At 40.0% G+C, this 12,478-nt stretch overlaps 1 protein-coding gene across 2 annotated transcripts in view; it reads right to left on the reverse strand.

Moving 5' to 3' along the window:
• The window catches only part of TES (testin LIM domain protein), a 47,624-nt gene extending 35,494 nt beyond the window's left edge, over positions 1-12,130 (reverse strand). The window contains exon 1 of one of the 2 annotated variants that reach the window (XM_027102128.1): positions 11,930-12,130. In XM_027102128.1, coding sequence (XP_026957929.1) covers positions 11,930-11,956 — 27 coding nt within the window. In that variant the 5' untranslated portion in view covers positions 11,957-12,130. Of the gene's footprint in view, positions 1-1,905; positions 1,927-11,929 lie in introns of those variants that run through there. The other variant, XM_027102129.1, reaches the window with a different exon arrangement.
• Between the last annotated feature and the right edge of the window lie 348 nt (positions 12,131-12,478).

The following is a 12,478-nucleotide window of genomic DNA, read 5'->3' on the forward strand; positions in this document are numbered from 1 at the left end:
AAGGATACCCCAAGGTCAATTTTCCTTTATAATTTTTCAAAAGGGTCAAAAACTACCCTGCTTTGAAATACCAGCTGTCTATGAAACTGTGCAGAATATCTTCTCAGAATGGACTCCTGATACATGAGAGAACTTCAGAAAAGTATACTTACACCCCCAAATTTAAAAAAAAAATCCCACTATAGAATATGTGATAGGCTGAAGTAATGATCCCAATTCTTCATTCCCAGGTAGTTATTAAACATCCACACTCTTGCCTCATAGTCATTAAACTGGACTTTTCCTCCCCCTGAGTTTGAACTTGGACATGTGACTGCTGTGACACAAGCAGAGGCTTAAAATGTGCTCCTGCAGTTGGACATGCCCACTATTGCTCCAAACTTTTGCTTAAGATATCCAATGATCTAAGGAAGATGAAAGATACGGGGAGCCAACGTAGTCCCAACCCACAGCTTGGAACCAAGCCCAGACTATATCAGCTGGACTCCAGTGAAATTTCCTCCTCTACCTCAAGAGATGACAAAGTGTATTAAATAAGAATCAAGATTAGGATAAAGATATAGATCCTCAGCAGTAGGTTAGGTTCCTGTACAAGCTCAGTGGCACACTTCCTAAATTCAAACCTGAAATCTAGGAAAGTCACAAATCACTACAGATCATGTACCTTGGCTTTGTTTTAGAAGCGTCAACACTGAAAATGTTATGGTGTGAATACCAAGGGTTTACCGACTTTTTGCAGCCTTGTTTCTTCGGTTCATTTATTTATTCTTCCTGGAATTCCTTCTTTGCCTACTGAAACCTTATTTGTCCTACAGAAGTCAGTTTGAATGTTGTTTCCTCCATAATGTTGTTCCCAATCTACCCAATTAAATTACTTCTGCTTCTGAAACTTCATAATACAGTAGCCACCCCATATCCACATTTTTGCTTTCTATGGTTTCAGTTATACACGGTCAACCATGATACAAAAATATTAAATGGAGGGCTTCCCTGGTGGCACAGTGGTTGGGGGTCCGCCTGCCAGTGTGGGGGGCGCGGGTTCGTGCCCCGGTCCAGGAGGATCCCGCGTGCCGTGGAGCGGCTGGGCCTGTGGGCTGTGGCCGCTGGGGCTGCATGTCCGGAGCCTGTGCTCCACGGGGGGGGAGACAGCGGCGGTGAGAGGCCCGCGTACCGCAAAAAAAAAAAAAAAAAAAAAAATATATATATATATATATATATATATATATATATATAATGGAAAATTTCAGAAATAAACAATTCCTAAGTTTTAAATTGCATTCTGAGTAGCGTGATGAAATCTCCAGCCTTTGCTCAGTCCTGCCTTGGATACGAATCATCCCTTTGTCCAGTTTATCCAGCTAGGTAGTCACTTAGTAGCCAACTTGGTTATCAGACTGATTGTTGCAGTACATTGCAGTGCTTGTGTTCAAGTAACCCTTATTTTTACTTAAACACATTATTGACTGGAGACGTATTAATTCGTCTTTTGTTACCGGAACGTTATTGACCGAAGACGTATTGATACGTTTTTAGACAGTGGTACGATTAACATAACATGAGAAGTTGTTAGAGCTTAAAATTGATCAAGGGTTCATTATACAACTTATGATTGTCCTTATCATTCACATTTTGCTCCGTTAGGTTTTTGTTCCAATCTTGTGTATATTATAAACGTAAAACTTTCAAAAATGATGCATTGCGAAATGTTGAGTGAAGAAGAATTTTTCGGTGAATTTTATGCAGATACTTCCTCTGACTGTCTGAGCGACATATATACTAGTGTCTCAGAAAATGATAGTTCTTCAGAATATAGTTCTGATTCAGATGATGTGAATATTAGACCAACAAAAAGACAAAAAAACCTTAGTGATCTATTCTGATACGGAAAGTGAAAATGAAACTCACAGTGCTAGAGAATGCTCCTTTGCTTCTACAGAAGAGTGGATTGAAGACAGCACTTCATGAAAACTGGAAGAATTTACAGCTGTGTCACGTGTAACTATAGACTGTAATAACCTGCAAAGTGTTAGTGAAATAACAGAATTAATTTTTGGCCAACCAAAATAAAAATCGCTGGCCAAGTGCAGAAGCAGCGATGCTAGCAATTTGGATCTGCCAAACAGGAGCCTTAAAGTGCTTCCTTTAGGTGAAAAGGTGAAAGTTCTCCACTTAACAAACAAACAAACAAAACTCGTATGCTGATGCTGCTAAGATCTATGGTAAGAAGGAATCTTCTATCCATGAAATTGTGAAGAAGGAAAAAGAAATTCATGTCAGTGTTGCTGTCGCACCTCAAACTGGAGAAGTTATGGCCACACAGTGCATGCTAATTGCTTATTTAAGATGGAAAAGACATTAAATTTGTGGGTGGGACACACAAACAGAAAACATGTTCCAGTTGGTAGTAACATGTGGCACCAGAAAGCAATAGAGCCCACATGAAGACTTCAGCAAGGGATCCCCTAAAATGTGTTAACAGCATTTACTGCAAGTAAGGGATGGTTATAAAGATTCAGGAATAGGTTTGGAAAGAAAAATATAAAAATTACTGGAGAGGCCGCGTCTGCCAATAAAGAAGCCACTGCTGAATTTGTGGCAGAGTTGAAGAAGTTAATTAAGGAGAGAGGCCACATCCACAAAACTTCTATTACTACAGCATATTGCTATAATTTTTCTATTTTATTATTATTGTTGTTCATCTCTTACTGTTGCCTAATTTATAAATTAAACTTTATCAAAGGTATGTATGTATAGGAAAAAGCAGTATATATAGGGTTTGGTACTATCTGGGGTTTCAGGAATCCACTGCAGGTCTTGGAACATATTCCCCGCAGATAAGGGGGGGGATACTGTAGTTGTCTATTCCTATTATTGCACTGCTACAAAATGTGGCAGTCTGCAAACTGTTGGTTGCCAGTCTGTGATCAGACATAGAAAGAAACTGAGAGAAAGCAATTAGGAATTGTTAAGCAATTTGACAGTAGTTTTATGTCTGATATACTTATTTTTTAAAAAATTGGCCTCGTATTTGTCTTTTTTTCCTTTTAGTAATTCATTTTTTTTGTTTTAAAAGTATCGGCCCATGACAGATTCAGAGTTTTGAAAAAATGGTTCTTCAACATAGATATTTTGAGCAACACTGTATTACAGCATACAGCACTTATTTCATTCTATCTAGCACTGTAATTAACGTACATGTCTTGCCCACTAGCTAGCTTGCCTACCTTCCTTCTTTTATCCACCAAAGCTGACATCACAGTATTTTGGGGGATACAAGCTCCACAGGTAATATTGATAGAAAAGGAGTTGAGATTCTGTAGTCTTACATTTAAACTAAACTTTTAATATTCTCTATGAAAAACAGAGGGTGACTTTGTTTTGTTTAACCCCCGATTATTTTTATTGTAGCCAGTACCCCATGAAGGAAATACATTCTTTACCTTTACTTTGTGACTCATTCTATCAAGACTTCTATGATGTTACACTTACAGAAATAAAAATCCACCTAACATTTGCATAATCATTTTGCAATGAAACATGATATCACTTCATCTTCAAACAAAGCACAGGCAAGTTCATGGTGGCGGCAGACTTATTAATGGACTCAGCACCAAGGCATTGGTGCTAGGCTTTCAGCCTCCCTTTTTGCTAGGCTCACTGTTCAGATAAGAACCTTTATAACCAACAGACAACCTGAAACCCCTTTTTAAAATCTGTATGGTGGTCAGAATGTCACTGTAATAAACACAGGCTGAATCATTTGTGATTTGAGGATGATCCAGCCTCATTCAGAGATTAATTATATTTATATACTGGGAGCCTGGCTGTCATTTGGCAGATAAGCTCTCAGCAATGCTCAATGCCTGGCTTCTCCTACAGTTCCCCGCCTCAAGCCATGCTCAAACCCAAGCAGTCCTGCTTTCTTGGCAGACTAGCCAAGGATAAGAGAAATTGGCAATCCTAGCTATGCTCTTCTCCTTTGTTGAATATGACCGAAATAAAAGTAATGATACCTAGAATCAACCAGTTTTTATAGCTAAATACTCATTGTGATAGAAACATGAAACACTTTCATAGCACTGTTCCCAAATTATACCAAGTAAGTTTCTTTTCGTTCTTTCCTCTATCACCTTCTGTTCTTTCTTAATGTTCTTGTCACTGGCAATGAACAGTGATTAAAGTGGTTGAGAAGAAAGAAAGAAAAGTAATTAAAAAGTCATTTTAGGGTCACAGCATGAACTTTCATTAGAAAATTACAGTCAGGCATATTATTATCTAATTTCCTATTATTCAAGTAGGGAGTTAGGTAGATCAGGTACTTAGAAAAATAAGCGAAACCAAATATGACTTGAGCTCTTTTATAGGAAAATCAAAGATTGGAGCTAGACAGCTGAAAATCATAGCCTCTAAATTTAATCCTCTAATAACAGTGCTTAAGGCAAGTTTTAATACTTGGATTTTACTCAAAGACTAGGGGTGAATTTATCAATTATCAAACTATTTTTCCTTAAGATCTTGAAAATTTATGAGGTTTTAAAACCCATTTTGAATTTGGTTAGTCTTTTCTCTATTTTCCTCTCCTTGAAAAATTTGATTTCATAATTCATAATTTATATAATGCTCCCTGAACATCACCACTTTGTAAAAAGCAAAATAATTTCCTAAATGTACTATATATTAATGATCTAATAAACAGATTTTTAAAAGTCATTCTTTCAGTTACCATGACAGTAGTTACCAAACAAAAATTAGTAATGACTGTAAACAGTAAACGCAATACAGGAATGACTCTTGTAGGGCATTTGTAATCAGGCAAAAGACAGTTTGTGTATTTTATAGGTGTAAGATTGTAAATATTTTAGCTTTATCTAATTATGAGCTTTTTCATATTCTAATACATAAAAGCTACCTTCTCATCTCTTTTTCATTTGCCATTACTTAAGATAAATAATAACCCCTAATTACAAAGTTTGCAAAACCGGGAACCAATACCAAGAATCACCACTAAATTAGGATATTCTGGGACTTCCCTGGTGGCGCAGTGGTTAAGAATCTGCCTGCCAATGCAGGGGACATGGGTTCGAGCCTTGGTCCAGGAAGATCCCACATGCCACAGCCTGTGCGCCACAACTACTAAGCCTGTGCTCTAGAGCCCACACACCACAACTACTGAAGCCAGCACACCTAGAGCCCGTGCTCAGCAACGAGAAGGCACCACAATGAGAAGCCCACACACCACAACGAAGAATAGCCCCTGCTCCCTGCATCTAGAGAAAGCCCGCATGCAGCAATGAAGACCCAACACAGCCAAAAATAAAAAAGTAAATTTATTTAAGAAAAAAAAAGGACATTCTGTGTTGGAAATCTAATGTACTCCTGACCTGTAAAGAGTTCACTAAGGGGTATAATCCCATTTGCACTTACTTTCTATCATTTATTTTGTCATTTACTTTCATTTACTTTTTTTTGCTCTATCATTCCTCTCAACAGTGTAAGTTCTATAATACAAGGTACCTTGCCTTTTTGTTCACACTATACCCCCAGAGTTTAGAACAGTGCTTTGCACATAAACTACTCACATAGTTTTTAAATGACTCATCTTATTTGGGAAGAGATAACTTTTAAAGACAATAAAAGCTCCATTATTTTTCACTTTCCTGTAATTAAGTACCAAGGAAAGTGATACATCATGCCTAGGCTTATTTGACTCATGCTAACAGAGCAGTTTATATGCCTTTGAAGCTTTATACTACAGATTTAAATTAATTAAACTTAATGTCTTCAAATCCCCACAAATATTTAAAAGGCAAACTAATTAAGTAAAAACAAGTTGAAAAACAGCTAAGATCTATGAAAAAAAAATTATTTCATTTTTCTCATGGACTTCACAGGAGTACATACATGCCATTTCATTAAAATCACATATATTTATATATTCTTGGCTTGTATGATTTTTAAGCACTGTGGAACACTATTATACTTGGTAAACTATAATGTTTTCCATAGTCAAAAAGAGTAACAGCGTTTTAAGAAATCTTAGAAATCACTTGGTTCCCCTATTGATTTTTTTTTTTTTTTTTTGCGGTACGCGGGCCTCTCACTGTTGTGGCCTCTCCCGTTGCGGAGCACAGGCTCCAGACGCGCAGGCTCAGTGGCCATGGCTCACGGGCCCAGCCGCTTCGCGGCATGTGGGATCTGCCCGGACCGGGGCATGAACCCGTGCTCCCTGCATCGGCAGGCGGACTCTCAACCACTGCTCCACCAGGGAAGCCCCCCTATTGATTTTTATAGATATGAAAACTGAAATCCAAAGTAGCCAAGATCACAAAAACTAGAGTGGACCCAGATCTACTAACTCTCAGCCCAGAGTGAATTTAATGATATCATACTGATAAACAGGAGTGAGAAAGCTGATATAGTACAGAAGATCTTTCTGTATACTACTACAGCTCTTTACCTATACTGGCACTTACTGACCTTTTCTAATTTCTGAACACATTGTAGTGATCTGGTTTATAAAAAACATATTCAGATTAGCATGGGGCAAACTACTTCTGGTTCTCAGAAAAAGAACATAGGAAGTAGTACTCTTTTACCAATTTATCATTCTCTTTCTACTAAATAGGCCCCTCAGAGTAACCCTGATGGTCCATGATGTTAATTTCGTGCTCACAATGCTGGTATCATCCTAGAGCTCAGTGAGAGCCTCACAAAACAGTTCAACATTTTGGTGTTTCCTACTGCTTCTCGGTAGCTCTTTAATGAACAGTTCTCTTCCTAGCATTGAACTTTTTTTGTTTTTAACTGCTCTATTCTAAGCTGCCTGGTCTGCCATTCCAGTGGCACTTTGAGCACTTTGCTGCTAGGAGAAAGAGAGGTTTAGCCTACCATGCTATGTGTAAGGCTTTCTATCAAGTCTGGGCTTCAGCAGGTAGAACAGATTCTTGAACAGGCCAACCATGAGTGCCTCTATACAATTCCAGATGTCACTGGTTGAAATCCCAAAGCAGAGAGCCAAAAGCAGGGTCGCTATTGTTCAGAACCATATTAAGTAGCTAGGAGGCAGCATTATCATTGCTCCCAACAAAAGCTGGGAAGTTGGAAGAATCCAGAAGATACGTTCCAGAATATTATTGGAGCTTATGGAATTTCTTTGACTGTAAAAGTCTCGCAGAAGTTCCTTTTCATGATATTTTTACTTATTTAGACTTGTTTCCGTGCAAAGAAGGTCAAAGGCAACTTACACTAAAGGGCATACATATAACCATGGATAAAGTATAAGTAAAATGTAGAAAACCAGTAGGGTGGTAATTTTATTGGAATAGAAACCATTTCTTCCAATATAATTCCTTTAAACAAACCAATAAAAAATGTTGAAACAGACCTCAGGTTATTTCTCTTTTTATATTAGGGTACTTCATTCAAACATACATGTAGTGATCAAGGCAAAGGATATCAGAGGACTCAGGCTAGGTGGCATGATGGGAGTTGCATGGATTCTGAAAACTATGGTTCAAGATCACAGTTAGGTTCTGCCAGTTTCAGATTAATGTATCTAAGCCTTAGTTTCTTTATCCTTAAAGTGAGGCTAAGATCTACTTCATAAATTGCTTTGAACAGCAAACAAAATAACTATACAAGTATAAATAGGATATGAATTTCACTCTCAAGAAGCTTGCAATCTAGGTAAGAAGAAGACTATAATCTAGAGGGAGAAAGTGATGAATGTCCTAAGAGTTATGATGCCATACTTTGGGAATACAGAAGAAAGAGGTTTTCCATCCAGATAGGAACAAGAAGAAAGATCACCTGGAGGGTGATGTGTGGTGTGGGTAGGGTAAGGAGTGTGTCTTTAAAGATGAGTAGTATTTAGTATTGAAGGTGAGCAAGCAAAGTCAAGGAGAGAGATGATGGTACACAGCTAACAGCCAGCAGAGACATAAATCACTAATTCTACTTCATAGGATAAAGTTAAGGAACAAAATCAATAGATAACCTACTACAGTTCTATTCAAACCAATATTCAGACCAAGTTAGAGAAAGTGACTTTTCATATCCAATTAATGTAATGACTGATACTATGGGTTGGAAGAGATAAAAGCCCCGCTGAGGACCACTTTATTCTATACTTGTTCTGAGAGAGTAACTGCCTCTAAGGTAAAGCCCTGGAAGCACGCTGCCCTCCCATTACCCCAAGCCTTGCCAATGATTCTCGCAGAAAGAATGGCTTCAAGCAGAGAATTCAACTGTAGATTTCTGCCTCCAGGTCACCATTTACTTGCCTTTTCCATTCAATCAGGGGCCACCTTAGAGAAAAGGCTCATTCTAATTTCTAATGGAAACAATCTTTGTGGTTCAGTACTCTTTCCAAGCACAATCACTTGGTTTCATTTTGTTTTTTTGGCAAATGACAGAAGCTTTCAAAACATGTTTGGATGCTGAGAAAGGGGGTTTTTAGTGACTTGTAATCTTTAAAGTACATCTCATCTTTTTAAAATTAAATTAAAGAAACAAAAGAGTCCTAAGAAAAAAAATGCAAGACATCAGGAAGGATCAAAAGATGGAGGTTAGAATGGAGACAAACAACGAATAAGGTGTAAAATTTAAAGCTCTGCAGCAATTCCAGGCAGCATAAGGGAAATTACTAGAGTTCTCTTTCTCTCTGGTATGTTTTTAAAGGGAAAAAAAGTGATTCTCATGGAAGAGTAACACAGAAAGGAAAGAAGAAAACATCTGGCTGTGGGCCATGATCTACCAGTCACCACCAAAATGAGACTCTCTTTCTGCTTCTCGAAGTCCATTGCTTTTTCCAAGCAAACATAGGGTCTACTTACACGAAGTCAATTATAATGAAGAGATCTAGACAAATAACTCAGACGACAGGGCCAATACGTAAAAGTCAAATTCTACTCTAAAATATTATTGAAACAAAAACTCTGTATAACCAAACTAGCTCTCACATCCTAGCAACAGCTCACTTACCTCAAACAAAACAAAATATAGTAAAATCTAATTATAAAAATTCCTTGCCTTTGTGACTGTGTGTTTTAACTGGTAATGAATCCAAATTTATGCCAATGATATGGACACCCAAGTTCTCATTTTATAAACAAAGAATCTTATAATAGTATCATCCACCTAGGTGGTTGTGAAATAAAGACAACCCTTTTTAATTCTTTTTACACAAAATGTTAATGGGAAAGGAAAGTAACATTTATCATCTGCCTGGAGAAAATTTCTTATGAAAACAACAGTACAAGGGTTTTAGAAGGAAAAAATGCCATGTATCTTAAACCAGAAGTCAAATTGTTTTACTTAAATGGTTGTGTCTTTGTTCCAACTTCCAACCACGCTTTTTAAAAGGTACATTCAAACTATTAGTTTTCTTGTACACCCAAGTCAAAAAGAAAGGAGACCTGAAAACTATCTAGGTACCAAAATAGGGTAAGAAGGCTCTGATCATAGCTCAGAGATGATCTTGTAATGTTTCCTTCTTCTGGTGTCTTAGAAAGCAATTTCTAAAGGGAATGCAAGTTTCTTTTTGAGATTATGAAATGTGTTCCTGGGACCTCTAAATTCTTTGTGCTGGGAAACATTTTGTTGAATTCACAGAACATTAAGTCTGTCAAGGGTCCTGCACAGACACAGAGGGTATGGTTGGCAGTCAAATTGGACACCTTTGGGATCTTTTAGTACTTTGCAATTTACTAGTTAAGGACTCTGTCCTGAGAATCACCAGTGATGACAAAGTAGTGAAACAAGGATTTGTTACAGTCATGGTATTGTCTGTAAAAGCTTTAAACTTATGGAATCCTTTTTCTTGAGGGTGGGGGAAGGGGAGAAGGAGGATTAGAGAGAAGGATAAGATTCTTGGTTGAAAAGATAACCTTTTAAAGTAAAGGGGAGATGGAGGAGAAAAATTACACCATATATCAAGAGCATTACTTATTATAATCCACATTCTAAAACTAAGTAAATTGTTTATAAATAATGTCTGGATTTTTCCCTTCCTAGCACATGTAATTCTTAACTCTGTACTTTCTCCCTCAGAATTACTTGTTCTTTGTCTCAAATAATTTCAAAATCACTTTTGGATGTTGATTTTTTTTTTCTTATAAGTAGATGTTATTTTTCAGAGCAGTTTTAGGTTCTCAGCAAAATTTAGCAGAAGGGACAGCATTCCCATATATCTCCCTACTCCCTTTCGAAGCTTCCTCCAGTGTCAATATCCCACATCTGAGTGGTACATTTGTTACAAATGGCACATCATCATCCCCCAACGTCCATAGTTTATTTTAGGGTCCACTCTTGGTGTTGTTCATTCTGTGGGTTTTGAAAAATATATAATGACATGTAACCACCATTATAGTAGCATACAGAGTAGTTTCACTTCCCCAAAAAAATCCTCTGTGCTTCATGCATTCATTCCTCCCCTCCCAAAGGATGTTAACATTTAAAAAGTAATTTTTGAAGCAATATATGTTTAAGCATAGACAAGACCTCCCAAATTTTTGACAAGTACTAAATTACCCATTCTTTCCCACTTGAAAAACAAAATAAGAAGTGTTCATCAACAGAAGACTAATTAGCGGCAAACAAAATGCTTTCCTAGTAGCAAGCAAAATTAACAAAAAATTTTAGTGTCATCTAAAAGCAAAGAAAATAAGAAACCAAACTGGAAGATAACAGAATGCAATCAGGACTGTCAGAATTTACACTATGTTTTCCCGTCCTTGGATTCCGTTTTGAGTGCCGGTTCTAGCCATAAGGGGCAAACTTTTTTTCCCACCGCAGGTTTTCATTTTTCAACAGCCTCCTGACCTACTATTTTGCACTTGCATACATTTTCAAAAATCCAGTTCTGGGCATGAAACAGAATTAATGCTCAGGTCAGGAACTTTGTCTTTAGAAGATGAAATAATGGCAATGTTGGCAACCAACAGTGGGCAAGAGAAGAAAATTAGGTTCTATTTTTTCCCCTTTTTCTCTCTGCAAAACTTCCTTCCTTATTTGATAAGGAGCAGCTAGCTTAAATTTACCGCAAAGTAAATATGAGCAATTCCCTGGAATGAGACCTTTCACACCGAACATTACACTGGAATGTGACATCAGCATTCCTTTTCAGACACAGTGTGGTCCCCCACCCCTTTCTCCCAAGAAACGTAAGGCTCCCCAAATCAGGGAGCGGCTCAGGTAGGGCCGTGGGTACTGACGCCCGGAGGGCAGCCAGGCAGGAAACGTCTCCTGGAGCTAAACCACTGGTGACAATCTTCCTTTGGGGATGGCTGCCAAACAGGGAGAACATTTTCTTTGGAAGAGGGAGGCAGTGCTTTGGAAGTCAAGTAATGAATGACCAAAAAATAAATAAAAAACATCATCACCTTTCACGTTATCACCAGCCGCGGGTGCGAAGGAAGCGCATTCAATCAACGCTCACTCTAGAGAGCCTCGGACAGCCGAGCTGGGCGGGGAGGAGGTCTGAGCTGTCAAAGTCACATAAGTGACCCCAAACCACAAAGGCTTAATAAAGTTGAACTTCCTGAGGCAGGAAGAAGTAGTGTCACAGCCTCGCCTTAACGCGCCCTAACCTCATCCTTTTCTTTTAGGGAGGCACAGGCGCAGCTGAAACATCTTAAGGAAAGTTTCTAACACTTCCAACCGTTGGACGTGGTTAGACGGGGAGAAATGTCCCGTGCCACCCTCGCGCGCGCGCGCGCGCACGACTCTCCGTCGCTCCCAGGTTTCAGGAGTTTGCGAGGCCGCCGGGGATCCCCTCTCCCGGGAGGGTCGGGTACCTGGGCTCCGGGTTCCGGAGACCCAGAGCTGGCTCGGGCCCGGTGGCCCGTGCGCCCCACCCGCCGCTGGCAGCCAGAGGGCGGCGCCCCGCGCAGGTGAAGCGGCCGCTGCCCCGCTGCCCGCGCCGCCCTACCTTCTTTACTTTGGCCTCCAAGTCCATATCTGTGTGTCAGAGGGGTTTCTCCTGCTGTCCGGGATCTAACACCCGGGCTCGCCTGGCCCCCGGCACCGCTGCAGGTACTAGGGGAGAACTGCTGGGTCTCCAGCGCCGCTGCCGCAGCCACTCGCCTGGCGCCGTCAAACTTCCGCCGCCCAGTCCGCTACAGGCGGCCTGAGGCGGGGACCGGGAACAAAGAGGCCCAGGCAGCCAATGGCAGCCTGGCCCCGCCGGGCAGCCGCCAATCACCGAGCGCCGCACGCACCTTCGCGGCCGGAGCGCGGCGAAGGCAAGGTGAGGGGCGGGGCCCCGTCCGGGGCGGCGCTCTGCAGAGCGCAATTCAGTATCCCTGACCTGGTGTCTGAGGCTGCCCTGGCCTTCAGCCGACCTGATGGTAAAGAATTGGAACCCAGCCTACCTCCAACTGAAGAAGAGCCCTTCCATTCAGTAAGCTTGTACCTGTTTTTGCTTGGGACCTTGGATATGTGTCCAGCGGAGTATTATACCACTACTAGCTTCTTGGTT

This window comes from Aethalodelphis obliquidens, unplaced genomic scaffold (genome assembly GCF_003676395.1).
Source record: "Aethalodelphis obliquidens isolate GAN/ISIS:26980383/991018 unplaced genomic scaffold, ASM367639v1 scaffold5, whole genome shotgun sequence".
NCBI classification, from domain to species: domain Eukaryota; kingdom Metazoa; phylum Chordata; class Mammalia; order Artiodactyla; family Delphinidae; genus Aethalodelphis; species Aethalodelphis obliquidens.